The sequence below is a fragment of the Dromiciops gliroides genome, chromosome X, assembly GCF_019393635.1.
Source record: "Dromiciops gliroides isolate mDroGli1 chromosome X, mDroGli1.pri, whole genome shotgun sequence".
Taxonomy (NCBI): domain Eukaryota; kingdom Metazoa; phylum Chordata; class Mammalia; order Microbiotheria; family Microbiotheriidae; genus Dromiciops; species Dromiciops gliroides.
Genome location: NC_057867.1, coordinates 84,415,534 through 84,440,282, shown reverse-complemented (window position 1 = coordinate 84,440,282; position 24,749 = coordinate 84,415,534). Strand labels below are relative to the sequence as shown.

Here is a 24,749-nt window from a genome sequence, read left to right as displayed (position 1 = left end):
GCCATCTAGCTGTCCTGGTGGTTATGCTTTTAGTGATCTTAAAGTAGTCTAAAGATTGAATGACAGTGAGCTGTGAAAAACTAAGGGTAGGCTTCTTTTGTAATTGGAATTTTGTGAGTATGTGGTGTTGGGTGGGTAGAGAAAGAAGATTTATGTTTATTGAATATATAAAATAATTTTACTTAAAAGTTTATATTTCTAAATAAATATTTAATAAGAATTACATAAGATTTTTATCACAATAATTTTGTTGAAATATTTAAAATATTGAAAAGTAGAAAAATTCTAGAGAGAATTTTTTTTTAGCATGGTAATTATTTTGATTACAGACAATAAACATTTAATTTAGATTCAAAACCCTAATAATGTGGGCTAGGTATAGAGTATGGGAAGATTTACAGCATATTCGGATGTTGTGGACTGCAATTTTAAAAACCGTTAGGAAGGTTTTTTTACTGTGGGGTAATGACATTCTCGATTGTTTTGGATGAATTTTTTTTAGTTTGTGGAAAATCTAATTTAATTACGTAAATCTGAGGGTAATTTGTTCAAAAGTCGACTCTGTTTATCCGTTTTGTGCGTTAAGTGGAGTCAGGGAGGTAAGGACGTATAAAAATAACGGGAAATGAAAAGATTTTTTGAGTAGCTGCTCTTCAGACAGAGAAAATTTTCAGGAGGCGTCTAGGAATTCTGAGGCGGAAGGGGAAGTACGAGAGAAGAACCACTTCCGGTGGGTGATCGTCTGAGGAAAGGAGAAGATGGCGCCTTCCACAACTGTTTCCTCGAAATTTTAGTGAGAGAGGTGGTTTTTTTTTCATTCAGAAAATTTGAAATTCGGAAACATCATTGGAACTGTGGTGCAATCATTATATGTGGTAAGGAATATTGACCGAATTAATAAACGGAAAAGATAACTAAAATGTATAAAATGGAGGCCTCCATGCCTCTGTGTAAGGTATTTATTTTTATTTTTAAGGGTTAGGAAAATACAGGGAACATGACTTGAAATAAAATATTTTTCTGTCGTTTCTTTTACTCAGTTCTAATGGCCTCGGCACCTGTCGTAGTGCAGCCAGCGACCCCTTCATCCGTCCTCCTGCAACCGCGCTGGAAACGTGTTCAGAATTGGTCTGGACCTGTACCCCGACCTCGACATGGTCATCGTGCTGTATCTATTAAAGAACTTATCGTAGTTTTCGGTGGTGGTAACGAAGGCATCGTGGACGAACTACACGTATATAATACGGGTAGGTAAAAAAAACAACAACCATGAAAATGTTTTTTTCCCGGTCTTTTACAACCGTTTTAGAGTTAACATATAAGGGCAAAATATGACTCCCTCCAGTAGTTCTAAAACTTTTTTTTATCTCATTAAAAAAAAAAAATTTGAAAGGAAAGGAAAAGACCTACCTGCCCCCAGTAAAGTTTTTTTAAAAGCTTATATAACCTTATACAAAAACATCTCAATTGAGGGTAAAGAAAAAAACAGAATTTAGGAGTGAAGCACTAGAGTGGTGGGATTAAAGGCTAATTGAGAGATCCTGCCATAGGAGTTGGGGAGGAGAGGAAGATACTAAAATTGATGTTCAGTTCCTTAAGAAAGGAGGTAGAGGGGGCAGCTAGGTGGCGCAGTGGATAGAGCCACCGGCCCTGGAGTCAGGAGTACCTGAGTTCAAATCCGGCCTCAGACACTTAACACTTACTAGCTGTGTGACCCTGGGCAAGTCACTTAACCCCAACTACCTCACTAAAAAAAAAAAAGAAAGGAAGTAGAATGTACTTGCACACTGGCTACCATAATTTGTATTGGATAGAAAATTTTTATTTGAGTTTTCTTCAGAAGAGAAAAGGGGACTTAAAGGAAGAATCTGGACATAAGAGTGAGGAAAAAATCAAGAGTTCAGTGACTAACCTTAGTAGGAGTCAGGCTGGCTGGCCTAGAGAAAATACCTCCAGTTCTAGAGAGGATTCTCAGCATTGCAGTGCAGAGAGTAAGATCTCATTTCACCTTAATATATTATTAGATAAAGTGGTCCAGAATAAAGGGGAAAATGGGAATTTAAGGATAAAAGTAAAAGGGGTTGTGGGAATGGTAAAGATGGGGATAAGGGAATGGAAGACAGTACATAGTTTGTTTTTTTGTTTTGGTTTTTTGGTGGGGCAATAGGGGTTAAGTGACTTGCCCAGGGTCACACAGCTAGTAAGTGTCTGAGGCAGGATTTGAATTCAGGTCCTCCTGAATCCAGGGCTGGTGCTGTGCCACATAGTTTTTCCAAAATGGCCAGTGATTTAATAAATATAGGGATAAGTTGAAGAACAGGAGAAATCAGTTAAAATGATTGTTTATATGAACTAATTCAGACTATAGAAGCAGATAAAAGTCTGTGAAGAAAATACGGGTTATAGGGAGTGGTGGAAAGAACACAAAGTCCTGTTTGTATATATTTATTAAGAAAAATTAAATACAAGAAGCAAACATCAAAAAAAGGAAACCTTCCCACCTCCCTAACCTTGTTTAAACAAACAATTCAAAGAAAAAGAAGCTAGCTATCTAGAAATTTTTTTGATAAGAGAAGCCCAAATAGTCACAATAGCCTCCTGGCTATTCCATGAAACATCTCTCACCTTGTAGGCATTTTGTTTCAAGTCCCAGCTAAAATCCCATCTACCAGAAACATTCCCTAACACTTCTTAATTCTTGTGCCTTCCCTCTGTTAATAATGTCCTAATTCTATTTGCTTTGTATATATTTGTCTTTATGTTGTTTTATTCTATCATTATATTTTAATCTCTTTGAGGGCCTCTTTTTTGTGTTTTCATAGCTTGGAATAGTGTCTGGTACATGATAGGTGCTTAATAAATGTTTATTGATTCATTGAATATACAATCCTTCCATAGCTCTGGGATTTGCAGCAGTGTCCCCTTGATCCGGTAACTCCACGTAAAATGTTTTGGCTCTTCCTTTTATCAGAGAAGTTGTCTGAATATTTTATTTTTCTTTTATGGGGTGTTTAAAGTTAGGGTTATTATTGTAACTTTTACCTTATTGAATTAAGTATTTGGTCATGGGCTCTGTGCCCTCTGCTGGCCTTCATAAAACTCCCATTTATTTTTTTATGCTGAAGTCATGGTGTGTAAGGGATAACTTAGTGATTTCAGATTTTGCTACTAGTCCCAGTAGCTTTTGATCACTGATGTCTTTTTTTTTTTTAAAGCAACCAATCAATGGTTTATCCCTGCTGTTCGAGGAGACATTCCTCCAGGCTGTGCAGCCTATGGCTTTGTGTGTGATGGAACTCGCCTTCTTGTCTTTGGTGGGATGGTGGAGTATGGAAAGTATAGCAATGATCTATATGAATTACAGGTAATATTTTTATTTTATAGGAACAACTCTTTCTCATATCTAGTGTGTAATAAGCATTGTTTTAATCTGCAGGAAAAGAACATCTTACCTACCCCAATTAGGAATTTGATTTACCCTGTGCAACCACCATCTTAACCTTAATTAATGTAAATTACCCATATTTTTCCCCTGCATATGACCTTTCTTGCTTTGGCATCTACCTTAGGGAGTTAATTGATATTTCTTGATTTTTGGCTATAGGCAAGCAGGTGGGAATGGAAGAGGCTCAAAGCAAAGTCACCTAAGAATGGGCCCCCTCCTTGTCCTCGTCTTGGACACAGCTTCTCTCTTGTGGGTAACAAATGTTACCTCTTTGGGGGTCTAGCCAACGACAGTGAAGATCCCAAGAATAACATTCCAAGGTCAGGTGCCGTTACTCAGCTATAGAATACTTCTGGGATTCCCTTAGGTCTTCTCAACTTATTTGAACTCTTACATCACAGTATCTTAGTGACCTTTTGGGGATAGCTAAATTGACTATATAACTATAGAGTAAATTATAACTAAGTCTCTTATTGTATAGAATTGGTACCTTAAACTTGGGTATATGGGCATATACTTATTTCATAATTTTATGAAAGAGTACAGTTAGCTCTTTGTAGTGACCTTCAGCTTCTGAACTGTAGGGATTAGTATTTTCTAAAGACTTTTTCATATATGGGTGGGATTGAATAGACTGTTAAATAACAAGGAACTTGTTAACCAGAGCCACAAGCCTCATTTTGACATGAAACTTTGTTTTTCCCCATACCTATAATATTTTGCTTTGAAAGGTTTTACTTTGGTCCTTAATGATTTATCGAATATTTAGAATTCAGATCCATACCATATTATTGATCAAGTAATAGTTGGAACTTGACATGGCCTCTTCTTTCTCTCTCTTTCCCACCCATTCTTCTCTCTTCTTTTTTTTTTACTCCACATTTTGTGTTTTTTAGGTACCTGAATGATCTCTACATCTTGGAATTATGTCCAGGTTCAGGTGTGGTGGCTTGGGACATTCCTATTACCTATGGGGTCTTGCCCCCACCCCGGGAGTCCCATACAGCCGTAGTTTATACAGAAAAGGACAAGAAGAAATCCAAGCTGGTCATTTATGGGGGAATGAGTGGCTGCAGGCTGGGTGACCTTTGGACCCTAGATATTGGTAAGGTGCTTGAGAATGGAACAGTGTATATAAGTCAAGTATAATCACTAAAGTATTCTAGGTAGAGGCTGCCATCTGGGACTCTTGGAACTTAAATGAGACTTAGAATGGAAGTGGGTTATTTATCTCAGTTGTGCTTTTCAAAACAATTCTTGACAAGGCAGAGTGCTATGAGGCAGCATCTCCTAGAGATCAAATCTGGCCTCAAACACTTACTGGCTTTGTGACACTGGGTAAGTCATTTAACCCTGTTTGCCTCGGTTTCCTTATCTGTAAAAAAAATGAAGACCCTGGAGAAGGAATTGGCAAACCACTGCAATATCCTTACCAAGAAAACCTCAAATGGGGTCACAGAGAGTCAGATGGCTGAGATAACTGAACAAAAAAGAATACTTAAAGAATAAGCAAACTGCCATTAGGAATTTTTAGTGTTTGAGAGATGATTTCCTATCACAAGAAATTTTTGTTTTGCTAACTTTATAATAGTCAAGTAAAGATTTTGAACAGTGCTTAAAAGAGGACAAAAGTGATATGACTGTGTGTTTCAGTGGTTTGTCACCAGTATGAGATGGAGTGAGTGGATTATGTTAAATGACTGATTTCATTGCTTTTTTTCTTTAAAACAACCTCTTTTCAGGGGCAGCTAGGTGGCACAGTGGATAGAGCACCAGCCCTGGAGTCAGGAGTACCTGAGTTCAAATCCAGCCTCAGACACTTAACACTTACTATCTCTGTGACCCTGGGCAAGTCACTTAACCCCAGTTGTCTCACTTAAAAAAAAAACCCTCCTTTCCCAATACACTTGCTTTACAAGTTAGTCTGATAAAGTTACCTCATTGTCAAAAGAAGGATGGAAGTGCAGGTTTCATAACAAGACTGGTTTATTTGGTTTTTTTCTACTGTGGCATGGTGACTCTCAAGTGGTTTATTAAAACTAATACATTATTGATGATTAATTTTTATTATCAGTTTTTGGGTTATTTGGGCTGAAACTGAGCGGTTTTCTTTATCTGTGAAGAAATAAAAAGGTTTTTTAAAAAAGCAATTTGTCTAGATTATGTATGAGCACATAAATGGATCTCCTATCAAATTATTGCCAAAATTCTTTTGTTAATGTAAATAATTAGGTGGTGTAGTGAATGCAGAACTTAAAGTCAAGAATACTACAGTTAAAATCCTTCTTTAGATCCTGGGCAAGGTAACAGATAATTTTTTTTTCTATATAAAAAAGGAAAAGTAATAGCACTTGCCTCACAGCTTTGCTATAGAGGTGAAATAACATGTAAAATGCTTTCCACACTTTAAAGCACTAATGACTAGTTATTTTTTATTGTAGAATTTGAAATTAGTTTGTTTTTAATTTTTTTCTTTTTTTAGTGAGGCAGTTGGGGTTAAGTGACTTGCCCAGGGTCACACAGCTAGTAAATCATAGAATATTTTCATCACCAACATTTAGCAATGCCAGCTATGTAAAATGTAAGTTTTTTTAAAGGTTAAAAAAAGAAGGTGGCACGATGTCCTTTATTTTTTTTTTTTTAATGTAGCCAGTATTTCTAAATGTGTTTGATTCTGGCGATCTGGCTTTGGGGGGGGGGGTGAGGCAATTGGGGTTAAGTGACTTGTCCACGGTCACACAGCTAGTACATGTTAAGTGCCTAAGGCTGAATTTGAACTCAGGTCCTCCTGACTCCAGGGCTAGTGCTCTATCCCCTGCGCCACCTAGCTGCCCCCACAATGTCCTTTTCATGACATTTTTACACATATATGAAATTTATTTAGCACGTGGAAAAGATGGGTGATACAAACATTGAACATTCCTGACTTTATAAAGTTGCACTGTCATAATTCTTTTCCTACCCTAGTCCTCAATTTCTTTTTTTAAATAAGTTTTTATTGGTTCTTTGTTTTTTAAATCCCCATAGTACCTCATTTTATTCTTCCCTACTTCTTTTAGATATCCATTCCATATGATAAATAGTATTTTTTGTAGAGAAAAAAATGTCAACATAATGATATCTTGAAAAAAATCTTAAAACAAGGAGTGTATAAAAGAGGCATACAAAGGGGTAGTTTGGGATGTCTCGTCTCTTCTCTTCATTTGAGTTTCACTTGATCCGTGGATTATCTGTTTATGTTCAAGGTATTTTAATTTTCCTCGCTCTCTTGTAGTCATTAAAGTACATTGGCAGGACAGAAGTCAGGATGAGGATGCCAAGGTTATCCACTACATCACTGGCTATTGCCAGGCATCCCCATTTCCTCATGTCATTGTCCTCTTTGAAACTTCAGGACAAACAGCCAAAAACAACAAAAAGAACACTCTGAACAGAAATTGATGAAAATCTTCACTTTTACTTTTCTTCTTATTATATTTTTGTAGAGACTCTAACATGGAATAAACCCAGCCTCAATGGAGTGGCTCCTCTTCCTCGAAGTCTTCATTCTGCTACTACCATAGGAAACAAGTTAGTGGTTCCCTCTTGTTTTTTTCTGCCAATCAGCTCATTTTAGTCTAAATTTACCATCTGTGTTTTCCTACTAAGAATCTGAGTTGGCAAAGTATAGGACAGACAAAAAATTAAAATCTGGAGACAAGAGCTTGGTATTGGGGTGTTTATTTGAAATTCAAAAGTAAGATCACTCAGGGCAGTTCTAAATACTTTAATCCATAAAGAGAAAGAAAAGTAATGTGTAATTATTGTCATGTTATGGAAGACAGGAATAATAAATAGCAAAAATTTCTATAACTACTTTTTTCAAAACAGTTTGTGAATATTGTGAGCAATATTTTAAGTACTTATTAAGCACTTTCAATGTCTTAGACTAGATTCTGGTAACAAATTTCATGACAACAGTTATATGAAGTAGTTGCTATTAGCATCCCCATTTCACAAATTTAAGTAACTGAGGCAGAAAGGGGTAAAGTAATTTGTTCAGGGTCACAGCTAATAAGTATGTGGGATGGGATTAGAATTCAGCTCTTATCTATACCAGAAGCTTTGTGTCAGGAATTAGACTACTTCATAGACTTTGTCTTTCTACATTTTCTGTCCTTTTGCCCCTAGAATGTATGTGTTTGGTGGCTGGGTACCTCTTGTCATGGATGATGTCAAAGTAGCCACACATGAGAAGGAGTGGAAGTGTACCAGTACACTGGCGTGTCTTAACCTAGGTATGATGTAAACTAAGAACCCATGACCATATCTTTATTTATTTATTTATTTATTTATTTTAGTGAGGCAGTTGGGGTTAAGTGACATGCAGCTAGTAAGTGTCAAGTGTCTGAGGCCGGATTTGAACTCAGGTACTCCTGATTCCAGGGCTGGTGCTTTAACCACTATGGCATCTAGTTACCCCATGACCATATCATTTAAAAAAAAATTTTTTTAATTAATAAAGTATTTTATTTTTTTCTGTTACATGTAAAGATAGTTCTTAACTTTTGTTTATATAAACTTTACAATTTCAGATTTTTCTCCCTCCCTCCCCCCTCCCCTTGTCTAGGGGATTACCTGCTGTCTGCAGGTAATCTGATATAGGTTATATATATATATATATATATATATATATATATATATATATATATATATATATATACACATAATAACATTAATCCTATTTCTGCATTAGTCATGTTATAAGAGAAAAAATCAGAGCAATGATGAAAAACCTCAAAATAGAAAAAAACAACAGCATCAAAAACAAAAGAAATAGTATGGTTCATTCAGCATCTATACTCCCCAGTTCTTTTTTTTTTTCCTTGGATTTGGAGATCCTCTTCTATCATGAGTTCCCTGGAACTTTTCTGTACCATTGCATTGGTGAGAAGAATATAGTCCATCACAGTAGATCAACACTCAGTGTTGATGATACTGTGTACAATGTTCTTCTGGTTCTGTTCATCTCACTCATCTTACAGCACAATAGTATTCCATTGTATTCATATACCACAACTTGTCCAGCCATTCCCCAATTGATGGGCACTCCCTCAACTTCCAATTCCTTGCCACCACATAAAGAGCAGCTATAAATATTTTTGTACATGTGGGTCCCTTTCACCTTTCCATGATTTCTTTGGGCAAAAGACCCAAAAGTGGTATTGCTGGATGACCGTATCTTTTTTTTTTTTTTGCGGGGCAATGGGGGTTAAGTGACTTGCCCAGGGTCACACAGCTAGTAAGTGTCAAGTGTTTGAGGCCGGATTTGAACTCAGGTACACCTGAATCCAGGGCCGGTGCTTTATCCACTGCGCCACCTAGCCGCCCCTGACCATGTTATTTTAAACCATCCCTGAGTACTAAATTTGTTCTTTTTTTGGTTTGGGTTTTTTTTTTAAATTGTGACATGTACAGTCAGGGGATTTTATTCATTCATTTATTTAGCAGGGCAATAAGGGTTAAATGACTTGTCCAGAGTCACATAGCTAGTAAGTGTCGAGTGTCTGAGGCTGGATTTGAACTCAGGTCCTCCTGAATCCAGGGCTGGTGCTTTATTCACTGCGCCACCTAGCTGCTCTGACCATATCTTTATTCATTTATTCATTCATTCATTTATTTTATTTATTTAATTTGGTGAGGCAGTTGGGATTAAGTGACTTGCCGAGGGTCACACAGCTAGTAAGTGTTAAGTGTCTGAGGCTGGATTTGAACTCAGGTCCTCCTGACTCCAGGGCTGGTGCTTTATCCACTGCGCCACCTAGCTGCCCCCTGACAATATGATTTTAACAGACAACAATATCTCTACCATAAAAGATCTTTTTAAGGGTCATGGTGATGATGATATAGTGATCATAAAGGAGACTCTATTCCCTACATGCACTTAATTCCTTTTCTCCATAAATCTTTTACAAAGTGTATTGGATGGAGACTGCTTAATGGTATTTGGAAATGTTTTTTGAGCTGTGAATAAGCCCTCCAAAAACACAAAGCTCCAAACTGTTCTTTTGCAAGAAAAACCATCTCTTTTGCCACTTTCTTTTTCCTAACAGTGGTTTTAAAACAAATTTAAATTCCATTATTAGATGTTGATTATGTTTTGCTTGCTTCTTTCTTCCTCTTAGATACTATGACATGGGAGACAATCGTAATGGATATGTTGGAGGACAGTGTTCCCCGAGCTCGGGCTGGTCATTGTGCTGTGGCCATCAATACCCGACTCTACATTTGGAGTGGAAGGGATGGCTACCGAAAAGCCTGGAATAACCAGGTTTGCTGTAAGGACCTCTGGTACTTGGAGACAGGTAAACCAAGCTGCTTGAGAATCAAAGCTAGATTATGCCTAGGACCGTGGTTCTTTTGTATCTTGCTATTCCTTTTTGTCTCTTACAGAAAAGCCCCCAGCTCCATCCCGGGTACATTTGGTTCGAGCAAACACAAATTCCCTAGAGGTGAGCTGGGGAGCAGTGTCAAGAGCTGATAGCTACCTCCTGCAACTTCAGAAATATGACATTCCTCATACAGCAGCTTCTACCTCACCAGTGGCTAATCCAGTTCCTTCTGTGCCTGTCAATCCTCCCAAAAATTCTGCCCCAGCTATCATAGACCCTACAGTAGTACAGCCACTTACTCAAGTGGGCATCACACTTCTCCCTCAAAGTTCTGTGACTCCCCCAACCACTACCTCTATCCAGGTTTTGACAACAGTCCCTGGAAGTTCTGTTACTGTGCCGACCATGACTAGAACTCAAGGTGAGTAGGTTGCATTTACTCAGTCTCTAAAGGCAAGAGTTTGGTTCAGGCTTATGCAGTCTTGACTGGAGTATTTTTTTTTCTGCGGCAATAAGGGTTGCCCAGGGTCACATAGCTAATCAGTGTCAAGAGTCTGAGACCGGATTTGTACTCAGGTCCTCCTAAATCCAGGTCTGGTGCTTTATCCACTGCACCACCTAGCTGCTCCTGAAATATCTTAAGTCATAAAGAATTTACTATATGTTAGTGAGAGAGACAGGTGTGTGTGTGTGTGTGTGTGGGTGTGTGGGTGTGTGTGTGTGTGTGTGTGTGTGTGTGTGTGTGTGTGTGTGTGTGAGAGAGAGAGAGAGACAGAGACAGAGACAGAGAGTGCTGTATTTTATTCAAACCATGTGCAGTAACCACAATGCACCTTTTTTGTACTGAGAAATGTGAGCAAATAGCGAGAAAGAAGAAGCCCAGGGAAATTATATAAATTGAGGAAGCTTCCATTTTGATTTTATTTACTCAATTAATTCATTCATTCATTCAGTATTTTTTCCCTTCCTTACATGTAAAAACAAATTGTAACATCGATTTTTAAAACTTTATGTTCCGGGGCAGCTAGGTGGCACAGTGGATAGAGCACCAGCCCTGAAGTCAGGAGTATCTGAGTTCAAATGTGGCCTCAGACACTTAACACTTACTAGCTGTGTGACCCTGGGCAAGTCACTTAACCCCAATTGCCTCACTAAAATTAAAAAAAAAACTTTATGTTCCAAATTCACTTCCTTCCTCCCTATCCCCCAAAAAGAACTATTAGTAATGAATTTCTTGGGAAGACCCAGAGATAAGTTTCAGTCCTCCTACCCCCACTCCAGAAAGTCCAGATTTTTTTGTTGTTGTTTGTGGGGCACTGAGGGTTAAGTGACCTGCCCGGGGTCACACAGCTAGTAAGTGTCAAGTATCTGAGGCCGCATTTGAACTCAGGTCCTCCTGAATCCAGGGGTGGTGCTCTATCCACTGAGCCACCTAGCTTCATGACGTGCCCCCCGCCCCCACCCAACCCGGTTAAGAACTCAAGCAATTCAATGTACGTTATACATGTGCAGTTGTACAAAACATAGCAGGCAAAAAACTTTAGGAAAAAATAACTAACAACAATAACAAAATATACTTCCATTTAGATACAGATACAATCAGTTCTTTCTCTGGAAATGGACTGCATTTTCCATAAGTCCTTCAGAGTTGTCTTGAATCATTGCATTGCTGAAAATAGAAACCTTCCATTTTGAAGAGGAAAGCAAGAAATACAAAGCAAAATTTGAAAGAGAAATATGTTCAAAACTAGTAGCACTTGTTTGTCCTTTATTCTCAAATAGGACCATGACATTAGGGTGATGTCATTACTTGGATTGAATTGGACTTAAGTGAGGGACTTCAGTAGCCTTACTCCCCTCTAGAGTCAGTTGGGTCCAGTGGTAAAATACACATCAGGACAACTAAAGATGGTCCTAATGTAGTGGGAGACTGGCCTTTTAAGCTAAAGCTTTTAACAGTTTTCTGTCTCTCTGAGGCAAAATAACACTTCACACAAAATGATTAATAAATGTTTTGGATTGCTAGCCACTGAACAAAATTTTAGGGTAGCTTTGATAGCATTGGAGTACTTGATTTCAAATAAAATATACAAAGTCAGGAGTCAAATTTTTTTATTTCCCAGCAGAGTATGTGATTTTATTTAAGTTTTTGATTGAATGAATGAATGAAAGTGTTTCCTTCTCAGCAGGTGTTACTACTGTTCTTAAAGTAACTGGCCCCCAGGCCACAACAGGAAACCAGTTAGTCACTGTCCGGCCCACCAGCCAAGCGGGAAAAGCACCTGTCACTGTCACTTCATTGCCTGCTGGTGTACGGATGGTTGTACCAACGCCAAGCTCTCAGGGCACGGTGTGTACTTTACTTGGCTTTGTGAGGGGGGAGGGACATGTCTTTTTCCTAGCAATACAGTAAAAGATTTTGGCTAAACAATGTTCTTCAAGAAAAATTCAAGTTGAAAATGTCTTTGTATATTCCAGTAATTAACTGGTAGGTACTATTTGTCTCTCAGTATTTTAGGCCATAACCCAATAGGATGTCCACAGGACAGCTGAAGTGAGTATAATGTGTCAAACCTAGCACAGTCTTTCATATTTTTAGGTGATGGGTAGCAGTCCTCAGATGAGTGGAATGGCAGCTCTGGCAGCTGCTGCAGCTGCCACCCAGAAGATCCCTCCATCTACTCCTACAATGTTGAGTGTTCCTGCAGGCACTACTATTGTTAAAACTGTGGCAGTATCACCTGGAACTACCACTTTACCAGCTACTGTGAAGGTGGCTTCCTCACCAGTCATGGTCAGCAAATGTAGTGGGGGATGCCTTTTTGGGGTTGGGGAAGCCAGGGTGACTGGGAGGTGATTCAAAATAATATCTGAATTTGAAGTACTATATAGTTCACAAAATTCTTTATTTGAATTTAATCTTTTCCAAAATTTTGATCCATTTGATTCTTTTTAGAGGTGATGAGACTCACTTGGTGGTTAAAGATTTGGGAAATTAAGAGAAGAAAATTAGGGTTAGGGTTAGAAGAAAATATAAATCTTAGGGGATTTAGAGAGGATTTAGGAAAACTATCAGTAATTATTTACTACTACTTTTTTAAGGGGCAATGAGGGTTAAGTCACTTGCCCAGGGTCACACAGCTAGTAAGTGTCAAATGTCTGAGGCTGGATTTGAACTCAGGTCCTCCTGAATCCAAGGCCAGTGCTTCATCCACTGTGCCACCTTAGCCGCCCAGTTATTTACTACTTTAAAATAATTGGTATTTTTTCCAGGTATATTTTCTTTCAACATAATGTTGATACATAGTCCTTTACATTTTTCATTCTTTTAGTTTAAGAAGTCTCATGAAACTTAATTGTTTTCAGAGACATTTATAGTGAAGAATAATCCTAGAGAGAGCAAAATAGCTGTATCTTTGGTACTTTAAGACTTATAAAACACTTTTCTCACATTTTCTCAATTAGGTATTGTAAAAATAATTTTTTGTTTGTTTGGTTTTGTTTGGGGGTTTTTTTGTGGGTTGGCGAGGGTTAAGTGACTTGCCCAGGGTCACACAGCTAGTAAGTGTCAAGTGTCTGAGGCCAGACACTTGATTCCAGTGCTCTATCCACTGAGCCACTTAGCTACCCCTGTAAAAATAATTCTAAAAGTTAAAAAGATTTTTATTTTACAAATGAAGAAATTAAAGTTCACAGAGAAATTTTAGGGGGTCTGTTTATCAATTCTCAAAAATGTGGATAGCATCTTCATAGTTCCTTTGTAATTGATTTGTGTATAATTCTCAGAATAACTTAGTCATTCACTTATTCTTTGGGCAGGATTGCTGTTGTTGTATACAACATTCTCTTAGTTCTGCTCATTTTCCTTTCATTATTTCATGTGTTTCCATGTTTTTCTAAAATCAACCTCATCATTTCTTATAGCACAATAATATTCCATTACAATCATACAGTCATAATTCTTTTGGTGTATTTTATATTGTTCTCCAGTTTAAAGGAGTTTTCAAGAAGAATCTGTACCTAGTTCTCCTCACTTTGAAGTCTAACACTTTTTGATATGAGACTCTTAGGCATCTGAGGTTTTTATTTGTTCCCAAAATCAGTCAGAGATCCTTGCTTCTACTTTCTCCCCTGTTCCTCTCTTTATACTAGGTGAGCAACCCAGCCACTCGAATGCTTAAGACAGCAGCCGCCCAAATTGGGACATCTGTCTCATCAGCTAGCAGTACTCCTACTTGTCCCATCATTACTGTTCACAAGTCAGGCACAGTAACTGTGGCTCAGCAAGCCCAGGTGGTGACCACTGTTGTGGGAGGAGTCACCAAGACTATCACACTAGTGAAGAGTCCAATCTCTGTTCCAAGTGGGAGTGCTCTGGTGAGTGTAAATGAAAACTATTTTAAACTCTGACATCTTATTTTCTGGCATTAGGTCATAATAATTACAAATTCACTTTTTTTTTTTTGGCAGGGCAATTAGGGTTAAGTGACTTGCCCAGGGTCACACAGCTAGTGTCAAGTGTCCAAGGTCAGATTTGAACTCGGGTCCTCCTGAATACAAGGCCATTGCTTCATCCATTATACCACCTAGTTACCCCCACAAATTCACTCTTTAGAGGTTGTCTAGCCTATACTGTTCTAGTCTACACTGAGGCCAAAAAAAATAAGTAGTAGTAAAAGGAGTTTTAACCATGTCCTGGTGCTCTTTCCCTTGCATAATATTAACTATGTCAATTGTGTGGCAAATTGAGAAAATTGCTAATTTTGTAATTAGGACCACAAGTCAGACTCCATCTACCACTTAACTGCCTTTTTAACATTGCACAAATCACATTACTTCTTTGAGAATGAGCTTCCAGTGTCCTTATCTTTTTTTTTGTTTTGTTTTGGTGAGGCAATTGGGGTTAAGTGACTTTCCCAGGGTAGCGCAGCTAGTAAGTGTTAAGTGTCTGAGGTTAGATTTGAACTCGGGTCCTCCTGACTCCAGGGCCAGTGCTCTATCCACTGCACCATCTAGCTGCCCCATCCTTATCTTTAAAATGAAGATTTTTATATTTGTAATATCTAGTTAGACTATATAAACTCAAAGTTCCCATCTAGCTCTAAAGCTATGATTCTCTGAACTTGGTTTACCTTTTTTTTTTTTACATATAAGGTATTTTATTTTTTCCGTTACATGTAAAGCTAGCTCTCAACTTTTGTTCATACAAGCTTTACAATTTCAGATTTTTCTCCCTCCCTCCCCTCCTTCCCCTCCCTCCCCTCCCTCCCCCCTCCCCTAGACAGCAGGTAATCTGATACAGGTTATATCTATATACATATATATAGATATATATACATATATATGTATATGTATATATGTATATGTGTATATATATATATATACACACACACACACACACACACACATTTTTTGGTTTTTTAGTGAGGCAATTGGGGTTAAGTGACTTGCCCAGGGATAAACAGCTAGGACGTGTTAAGTGTCTGAGGCCGGATTTGAACTCAGGAACTCCTGACTCCAGGTCCAGTGCCCTATCCACTGGGCCACCTAGCTGCCCCTTGGTTTACCTTTTAACTAAAGTTGTTCTTCCCTTTTTTCTCTTACTTTTTTTCCTTTGCATTTCAGATTTCTAATCTTGGCAAAGTTATGTCAGTTGTTCAAACCAAACCTGTACAGACCTCAGCAGTAACAGGCCAGGCTTCCACTAACCCCATGACACAGATCATCCAGGTAAATCGCTAGAAAGAAGCCTTTGTCTCTTTACTACTGTAGCTTTGTAGGTAGGGTTTTGATCTTTTAAGACTATATTTCACCTTTCCATATACAGGAAGCTATTTGCTAGCTTTGGTGTTAATTCTGTAAGGGAAACAACTAGTGTTGTCTCATACCAGATCTATTTTCCCTTTCCTTTGCTTTCTTTCAGTTCAGTTTTATTGTAAGTTACAAATTCTCTCTTCACCTTTCCTCCACCCATTGAAAATACAAGAAAAACAAATTCCCACAGAATCAATGTCCAAAAAAGGAGAGAAGAAAATGTGCTTCAGTCTGCAATCTGCAAATGCATCTGTTCTCTTTCTGGAAGCTGATAGCATGTATTATCATGATTTCTTTGAAATTGTGGTGGGTCTTTGTATTTGTATTACTTTTGGGGGGGGTGGCGGGGCAATGGGGGTTAAGTAATTAGCCCAGGGTCACACAGCTAGTAAGTGTCAAGTGTCTGAGGCCGGATTTGAACTCAGGTACTCCTGAATCCAGGGCCAGTGCTTTATCCACTACGACACCTAGCCGCCCCCCTGTATTTTTCATAGTTGATTATCTTTATAATATGATTATCACATAAATTATCCTCCTGGTTCCCTTCACTTTACTTTGCATCAATTTACACATATCTTGCCTGATTATCCCTTTTATTCCAATTAGATTGTAAGCTCCTTGAGGGCAGGGACTGTCTTTTGTCAGTTTTTATATCCCCAGCACTTAATGATTGGTTCAGAATTTCTTGCAGCACATTGATTATCACATTGATCCATAATATCTGCAAGCTTTCCTGTTCATTACTATGACAAAAAAGAACTGCCACAGGTATTTTTATACATGTGGGTCTTTTTCTTCTTTCTTTGACCTCTCTAGAGTATAGACCTAGTAGTGGTTTAATGGCTTTTGGGGTGGGGGCAGTGAGGGTTAAGTGACTAGCCCAGGGTCACACATCTAGTAAGTGTCAAGTCTCTGAGGCTGGATTTGAACTCAGGTCCTCCTGAATCCAGGGCTGGCGCTTTATCCACAGCACCACCTAGCTGCCCCGGTTTAATAGCTTTTGGGACATAGTTCTAAATTTCTTTCCAGAATGGTTGGAACTGTTCTGAGTTTTACAATAATGTTATTATATATGGGGCATCTAGTTGGTGCAGTGAATAGAGCACCGGTCCTGAAGTCAGGAGAACCTGAGTTCAAATGTGGCCTCAGACACTTGACACTAACTGTGTGACCCTGGGCAAGTCACTTAACCCCAGTTGCCTCACCAAAAATAATAATAATAATAATAATAATGATGTTATATACATTGTTTTCTCATTCTGTTCATTTCACTTTGCATAAGTTCAAGAATTTAGTTTAAAAGAACTATGGCCTTTTCTCAAATATTCATTCTCTTCCTTTGTGCCATCAGTGAGATATACGATTGTTATAAAATAATGTGTATTTAAGAAAATATGAAGAAGTAAGTAGTAAACAAAAATGGCTTTCTGTTTCCTAGATTGCCTCTACCTAACAGAAACTAGATCACACACTTAGCTGTATTAAACAAAAAAGGTATACATTCTACATGGGCATAAAAAATTCAGATATTTACATTTTTCTCTATGTTGCTTACACAGTTACACAGAACAAAGTAATTGAAAAGCAGAAGCAAATTCATTGCTTCTAGTGAGTGATATCTATCCAGGTACTACCCCATTAGCTCTCTGTTTCTTGTTTGCTTCTTTTTTTCTCTTAGACAAAGGGAACTTTGCCAGCAGGGACCATTCTGAAACTAGTGACATCATCAGATGGCAAACCTACCACTATCATCACAACAACCCAGGCCAGTGGGACAGGAACGAAGCCAACCATCTTGGGCATCAGCAGTGTCTCTGCTAGTAGCACAAAACCTGGCACCACTACCATCATCAAAACTATTCCCATGTCAGCCATCATCACCCAGTCTGGAGCAACAGGTAAGAGATATCAGGCAGGGAAATAACCTCTTCATGTTGCTAGTCAGTATATGTTTAGATTTCCCTTATGAGGTTGAATTTCAAGTTGGGGCATAAAGTCCATGCAGGCTGCTGAGTAACTCAAGACAGGAAATGAGGCAGAGTTGATTAATTCCAACCTCTCTCCCCCACTCCCCCCTGCCCCCTTTTAAAAAAATTTTTTTGCGGGCAGTGAGGTTTAAGTGATTTGCCCAGGGTCACACATCTAGTAAGTGTCAAGTCTCTGAGACTGGATTTGAACTCAGGTCCTCCAGAATCCAAGGCTGGTGCTTTATCCACTGTGCCACCTACCTGCCCCCTCCTACTGCTTTTTAAAAAACCATCAGAAATAGGAGGCAGCCCCTGTAATTTGTTTTATGAACTTTGCGATAATAGATTATTATTACATTTTAAATTTCTTTAGGTCAGAGACTTTCCTTGTATTACATTTCTTTATTCTCCCAAAAAAGAGAATGTAAATAAATTGACAGTTAAGAAAGAATTTGTTACTTTGAAGGATATAATAGTATTAAGATCTTAAACTGTTGGGGCAGCTAGGTGGCGCAGTGGATAGAGCACTGGCCCTGGAATCAGGAGTACCTGGGTTCAAATCTGGCCTCAGGCACTTAACACTTACTAGCTGTGTGATCCTGGGCAAGTCACTTAACTCCAATTGCCTCACTAAAAAAAACAACAACAAAAACAAAACAAGATCTTAAACTGTTGAGGACTATGAGGGAAAAACAACTATAAGATTTTCTACCCTGCTCCACAGATAGACAGTTTTGATAAGATAGTTGGTCTGTTTCTTTTGTTTTTCACTCTGCCAGGTGTAACCAGCAGCCCTGGAATAAAGTCTCCCATCACCATTATCACCACAAAAGTTATGACCTCTGGCACAGGAACACCTGCCAGAATCATTACTGCTGTCCCTAAAATTACTACTGGCCATGGTCAGCAAGGAGTGACCCAGGTGAGTAAAATCCAGGGTCCTACTCTCATCTCATTTATCAACGGGTTTTTAGAGAGCTTTTGTTCCACATATAATCTGACTAGGTACTGAGGCTTAGTAGTTATGTGATCATTGAGCATCTTACTTTGGACTTCTATCACTTAAAAAAGGTACATTATTTTTACTTACAACTAATTTTATTTGCATTTGCATTTATTTACAATATAGTCAGTTTCCTTATTTTTAAATTGAACATACTAGTACTTATAGTACTAACTTGCTATCAGGAATGACATTTTACATGTCTTAAAGATGCTATAGGAATAAATGCCCTTTTTGGCATAATAGTTACATATGCAATTATGTAAAACGTTAGCATATTAGTGATTTTATCAGAAAAAGTCTGTTACATCAATTGAAGTTCTCTTTTTGGAGGTGGATAGTATGCTTCATTGATAGTCCTTTGAGATTGTCTTGGATCATTGTATTGTTGAGAATAATCATCACTGTCTCGCTTCACTATACATCTCTTCATACATGTCTTCCCTCACAGTTCCCTCTCAGCCCCCTTCCCCCTTCCCATACTTAGTTTCTCCTCTGGATCAGACACACGTAATAAAGAGAATGTCTTTCCAGGCCTTTCTGAATTCATCCTGCTTGTCATTTTTTACAGCACAATAATATTCCATTACCATCAAATATCACAGCTTATTCAGCCATTCCTCAGTTGATGGGCATTCCTTTGATTTGCAATTCTTAGCCACTACAAAAAGACCTGCTATAAATATTTTTGTACCAATAGGTCTTTTTCTCTTTTGGAGGTTGTCTTTGGAACATAAACCTAGCAATGGTATTGTTGAATCAAAGGGTATGCTCAGTTCTGTAGTCCTTTGGGCAACGTTCCAAGTTATTCTCCAAAATGGTTGGATCTTTTCACAACTCCACCAGCAGTGGATTAGCTTCCCAGTTTACCCACATCCCCTCCAATTTCCAATATTTTCCTGTTTTGTTACATTTATCACTGTCACAGGTGTGTGGTGATACCTCAGAGTTGGTTTAATTTGCTTGCTTTTTTTTTTTTTTAATGAGCACCTTTTGTTTCTGAATGTGTTAGTATTTTTTGTTCTGGTATTACAGGTTGTACTGAAGGGAGCCCCAGGGCAGCCAGGGACCATACTCCGCACAGTGCCCATGAGTGGAGTGCGGCTTGTTACCCCTGTCACAGTGTCAGCTGTTAAGCCAACAGTCACCACATTAGTAGTGAAGGGCAACACTGGTAAGTGTCCAGGAGATAAAGGAAGCAAGAACATAGAAGGGAAAACTACACAATGAAATTCCTATTCCGAGTCTTTAGTTAAAATCTAAGTACCCAAACTTTGAATTCAACCAGCACTGGATCTGCAAGGCTTCCCATGTCCATTCTCAAGCTATATCTTGAATTGTTATTTTTTTCCTCACCTTTTTTAGATTTGCTGCTAGTTTTTCTAGAGTTGCATAAACTTTCATAGTTTGTTGGTTAGAGCCTCTAAATCCCTATAATGGCTCTCTTTTTCATTTTACTTCATGTCTAGAACCAGTTCATGTCATCTCCAGAAACAGTAGATGTAACAATAGTAACAAAACAATTGGAGGTCTGTGGAACTGATGATACTGGGAACTTTTGTTTATCTTTGGTCTCCTTTTCTCTAGGTGTTACAACTTTAGGGACTGTAACAGGCACTGTGTCCACCAGTCTTGCTGGAGCCAGTGGGCATAATATCAGTGCTTCTCTCGCTACTCCTATCACCACTTTGGGCACCATTGCCACCCTTTCAAGCCAAGTGATTAATCCTGCAGCCATTACTGTTCCAACAGCACAGACCACAGTAACAGCAGCTGGGGCTCTCACTACTCCTGCCATTACTATGCAGGTAGGGGCTTTGGTGTTGTTATTATTATCATTATACTTTGCTATTATGCTTCATTTCAAGATTGAGGGTCTAATAATACCCACACCCCAATTGTTTTGACTTTCAAACAAGAGTATATGAAAGTGATTTGAAAAGCACCTTACTTAAATGTAAATTTTAGTTAATTATTATTAATGAAGACAGAAGCACTATGCTATATGTATATGACTTTATCCCAAAAATGTTTCAACAGTGTAGGTAGAAAACCAGCTATTATGTTGGTATGTGCCAGTTCATGGTAACACATGTGTTAGTAGTAGGCCTCCACCAGTCGTGGACAACCATGGATCCTCGCCTTGAAGAGCCACAGGCCACAGTGTTGATGTGCAGTCCGATACAGGAGCCACAGCTACTGAGTGACTTATAACCAGTAACTGCCGCATCCAGAGTAGCTGGAGTGTCCTCTCCAGGGCGCTGGCCTGGGCAGATCACTATGGAAAACAAGCTGTTGTCCATGCAGCAGGTTTTCCCTCTCTGTGACATTGGTGGATCCAAAGGACAGGCACAGCCAATACAGTTTGGCACCAGTGGCACCACAGGAGCTGCCAGAGGAAAAGGCAACAAAAAACATTAAAAATCAGCCAGGCTGTCAGGATGTTATTGGTGACTTGGGAGTTTTTTAAGTTTATTCAGCAGTGAGTAATACAAGTTATCCTTCTGTCTTAGATGCTTTTATATCCTTTTTTCCTATCCAATTTGTACCAACTATAGTTATTGTCAAATCAGAAAGACTGAAGAGAAAAGGCAGAAGGTATTATTAAAAGTTGGTGCTACACTTTTTATTGAATTAAATGCCATATGAAAAAGATATACATTTACACTAGACTGTATTTACTGCTATTTGGGAATTATAAATTGGGATTTTTATGTTAATTTTGATATTTTTTGATTGCCTTTTTTATTATTTTCCAGTTTTATGTAAAGATAAATTTTCAATATTTGTTTTCATAAGATTTTAAGTTGCAAATTTTTCTTCCTCCTCCCTCGTCCTCAAGACAGAACACAATCCAATATAGGTTATATATGCAATTTTTTTTTCATGGTTACAGAATTACAAATATATTTACAGAACATAAATATTTTAACTCTACTTTTAACTATAAATATGACAAATTAAAAGTCTACTCTCCACCCCAAAGCCTCAGTGAATAAATTTTTATCAAGTGCTTGCCTATGAATACAAAATAAAAATGAAACCATTCTCCTTTCCCTCAAGGAGCTTTTGTTTTTTCAGGGGACACAAGAGAGACAAAAGTGACTTTGTAGAATATAAATGCAGGATAGTTAGGCAGTGCAGTGGATAAAGCATTGGCCTTGGATTCAGGAGGACCTGAGTTCAAATCCAGCCTTAGACACTTGACACTTACTAGCTTTGTGACCCTGGGAAAGTCACTTGACCTTCATTGCCCTGCAAAATAAATAAATAAAATTTTAAAAACATGTTAAAAATTGTCGGGGCAAGGCAGCTAGGTGGCGCAGTGGATAGAGCACTGGCCCTGGATTCAGGAGAACCTGAGTTCAAATCTGGCCTCAGACACTTGACACTTGCTAGCTGTGTGACTCTGGGGCAAGTCACTTAACCCCAATTGCCTTACCAAAAAAAAAAAATTGTCTAGAATATAAATGCAAATTAGATATTTCAAAGTACAAAAAGCTAGGAATATCAGGAAGCAGAGATGTCAGAGATTATGTATAAATTCTTTCTTAGCAATTTAGACTATAGGAAGGGGAATATATATATTCAGATTTGGAAAGTAGATTGAAGTAAAGTTAAGAGATTTGAAAACCAAACCAGAAAAACTTGATTAATTTATTGAGTAGTGACTTGGTTGAACCTCTAATATTTAGGAACCTTCTTTTGTGAGTAGGTTGTATGGTTAATTGAAGAACCAAAGGAATTTGGGGGCGGGGGTGAGGCAGTGAGGGTTAAGTGACTTGCCCAAGGTCACACAGCTAGTAACTGTCAAGTGTCTGAGACCAGATTTGAACTCAGGTCCTCCTGAATCCAGGGCCGATGCTTTATCCACTGCGCCACCTAGCTTCCCCCCCCCCCCCCAGTATTTTAAGTTTGATATGTACATATATACTTGTGGGAAATAAAAAATATCTTAGTCTAGTCCAGATAAAAGTAGATAGGGTTATGGTTAGAGTTAAAGAAATATATTATAGAGATATTTTTATTAATCTGTTTGCTTCCTTTTTATTCTTCCACTAGCCTGTCTCTCAGCCCACTCAGGTGACGCTGATTACAACACCGAGTGGTGTGGAGAGCCAGCCAGTACATGATCTCCCTGTCTCCATCCTGGCCTCACCTACAACAGAACAACCTACAGTTACAATTGCTGACGCGGGCCAAGGTGACATACAGCCTAGTACTGTGACTTTGATGTGTTCTAACCCACCATGTGAAACCCATGAGACGGGTACCACCAACACAGCAACCACAAGTGTTGTAGCCAACCTTGGGGACTTTTCACAATCCACAGAAGTTCATTTCACCTGTGACAGTCAGGACATTTCAACAGTTGGGCAACAGAATGGCACTATAATACAGGTTTGCTCCAACCAACCTTGTGAGACCCCTGACGCAAGCACTTCCAGCACTTCCACAGCCAACTTAAGCCCTCTACCCATGGGCATGGGACAGATTCTGTGCTTAAATTCTCCATCTGAGACCCATGAAACAGATACCACCAATACAGCCACCACAGCCATATCTAGCATTAGTGGACAAAATGTCTGCTCCGGTCCTCCATGTGAGACCCATGAAACAGGAACCACTAGTACAGCCACTACAGCCACTGCCAACATGGGCACTACGCAGCCAGCACCTAGCAACCCTCAGTTTGAAAAATACACAGGTGATAGTCAGCCCAGCATGAGTGGGGAGCTCCAAGGATCTTGGTCTCCCACCATGCTTTCATGCCAAACTCATCAGAGTAGCTCAGCCAACATTGCCCTAACTACAGAATCCACAGAGGTAACGTCAGCAACCACCAATCAGGTTTGCCAAAAGTTCTCATTCAGAGAGGTCACTACTAGTATTGGTAATAAGGGGCTTTATATCCCAAATATTAAAGCTGAGCAAACAAGCCCATCTACTATGACAGGTTTTAACCCACTAAGGTGGACAAATTGGCACTCTGAGACACATGATATTCACAAAAACAATGTCCCCACCATGGGACAGCTGAATACAGATGCCAAGGAAACCACTGAGATACAGACATCCACTAAATATTTGTGCTCAAAACACCAAAACAACCTGACCATAACTCCAAAAGCCACAGAAACACAGTGTTCTGTGGCTACTATACCTCTCCTATGTTCTGATCCTCTTTGTGAAATCTATGAGACTGGTATTAACTCAGCTAGGGACAATGCCCAACAAGTATGCCATAACCCACCATGTGAAATTCATAAAACAAATATAAGTACAGCCACTACTACTACCTCCTGTATATTCATTAATCATAATAGTATGCAGCAAACAATTCTTAGCACCACCGAGGCAGTTATTAGTGAGAACAAAGAGCCTCTCTGTGGTTCCAGCCCTCCCCATAAAACCTTGGAGACAGGTTCAGATTTAGTATTACTACCAACTGCCACAACTATTCCCAGGATCAGACCCCCCTCAGGAGTCAATTCTGGAGAAAAACTGTGTTCTAATCCCCCATGTGAAACCCATGAGACTGGTACCACGCACACGGCTACCACTGTCATTTCAAACATGGGCTCCAACAAAGGTGAGTAAATTTGTTCTCTTTATCTCATTTTATAAGTAGAAGATTTTTATAAGTAGCATATAAAAGAAACAGGGAGCCCTTACAATTTAAATGCTTAGGCATTTGTATTTAAAACATCTATAAAGTTGTTTTGTCAATGACAAAGGACCACTGATTGTGAACAATAAGATTTTCTGACTTGTCATGTTTTGGTTTATCATATTTTCCCCAAATGCAATCTGCTGAACCCAGCAGCCTTTTAAATTTTCAAGAATTTTGTAGTTTGAGGTATTCTCCATCTTTTTTCAGTTCTAACACTGTTATCCTGTCCCCACTTCTTTCTTTATAGCTCCTCCTCCAACTAGTAGTGGACAAGAAGATCTAGGGAACACACAAGAGACTTCTGTGATTGCCACCACTTCCAGCATCATGACAACAGCTATTTCTACCCAGTCAAGGGCAATAACCACTGTGACACAGTCTACATTGGTCCCCAGCCCTTCAGTTCCAGTGAGAACAAACTAACTCTGAATGGAGTTGTATATTATTCTCTCTTAAGTTTCCTATCTATAACTTT

At 38.7% G+C, this 24,749-nt stretch overlaps 1 protein-coding gene across 4 annotated transcripts in view; it reads left to right on the top strand.

Moving 5' to 3' along the window:
- Positions 1–738: 738 nt before the first annotated feature.
- The window catches only part of LOC122733820 (host cell factor 1-like), a 36,685-nt gene continuing 12,674 nt past the window's right edge, over positions 739–24,749 (top strand). For 2 of the 4 annotated variants that reach the window (XM_043974525.1, XM_043974523.1), the window contains exons 1-19: positions 739–875; positions 1,041–1,247; positions 3,216–3,364; positions 3,605–3,765; positions 4,342–4,550; positions 6,931–7,015; positions 7,616–7,722; positions 9,610–9,789; positions 9,878–10,237; positions 12,003–12,166; positions 12,416–12,610; positions 13,969–14,193; positions 15,442–15,546; positions 17,309–17,528; positions 18,377–18,519; positions 19,636–19,774; positions 20,188–20,408; positions 22,663–24,193; positions 24,522–24,682. In XM_043974525.1, the coding sequence (XP_043830460.1) occupies positions 1,046–1,247; positions 3,216–3,364; positions 3,605–3,765; positions 4,342–4,550; positions 6,931–7,015; positions 7,616–7,722; positions 9,610–9,789; positions 9,878–10,237; positions 12,003–12,166; positions 12,416–12,610; positions 13,969–14,193; positions 15,442–15,546; positions 17,309–17,528; positions 18,377–18,519; positions 19,636–19,774; positions 20,188–20,408; positions 22,663–24,193; positions 24,522–24,682 (4,557 nt within the window). In that variant the 5' untranslated portion in view covers positions 739–875; positions 1,041–1,045. Of the gene's footprint in view, positions 876–1,040; positions 1,248–3,215; positions 3,365–3,604; positions 3,766–4,341; positions 4,551–6,930; positions 7,016–7,615; positions 7,723–9,609; positions 9,790–9,877; positions 10,238–12,002; positions 12,167–12,415; positions 12,611–13,968; positions 14,194–15,441; positions 15,547–17,308; positions 17,529–18,376; positions 18,520–19,635; positions 19,775–20,187; positions 20,409–22,662; positions 24,194–24,521; positions 24,683–24,749 lie in introns of those variants that run through there. The other 2 variants (XM_043974524.1, XM_043974526.1) reach the window with 2 other exon arrangements.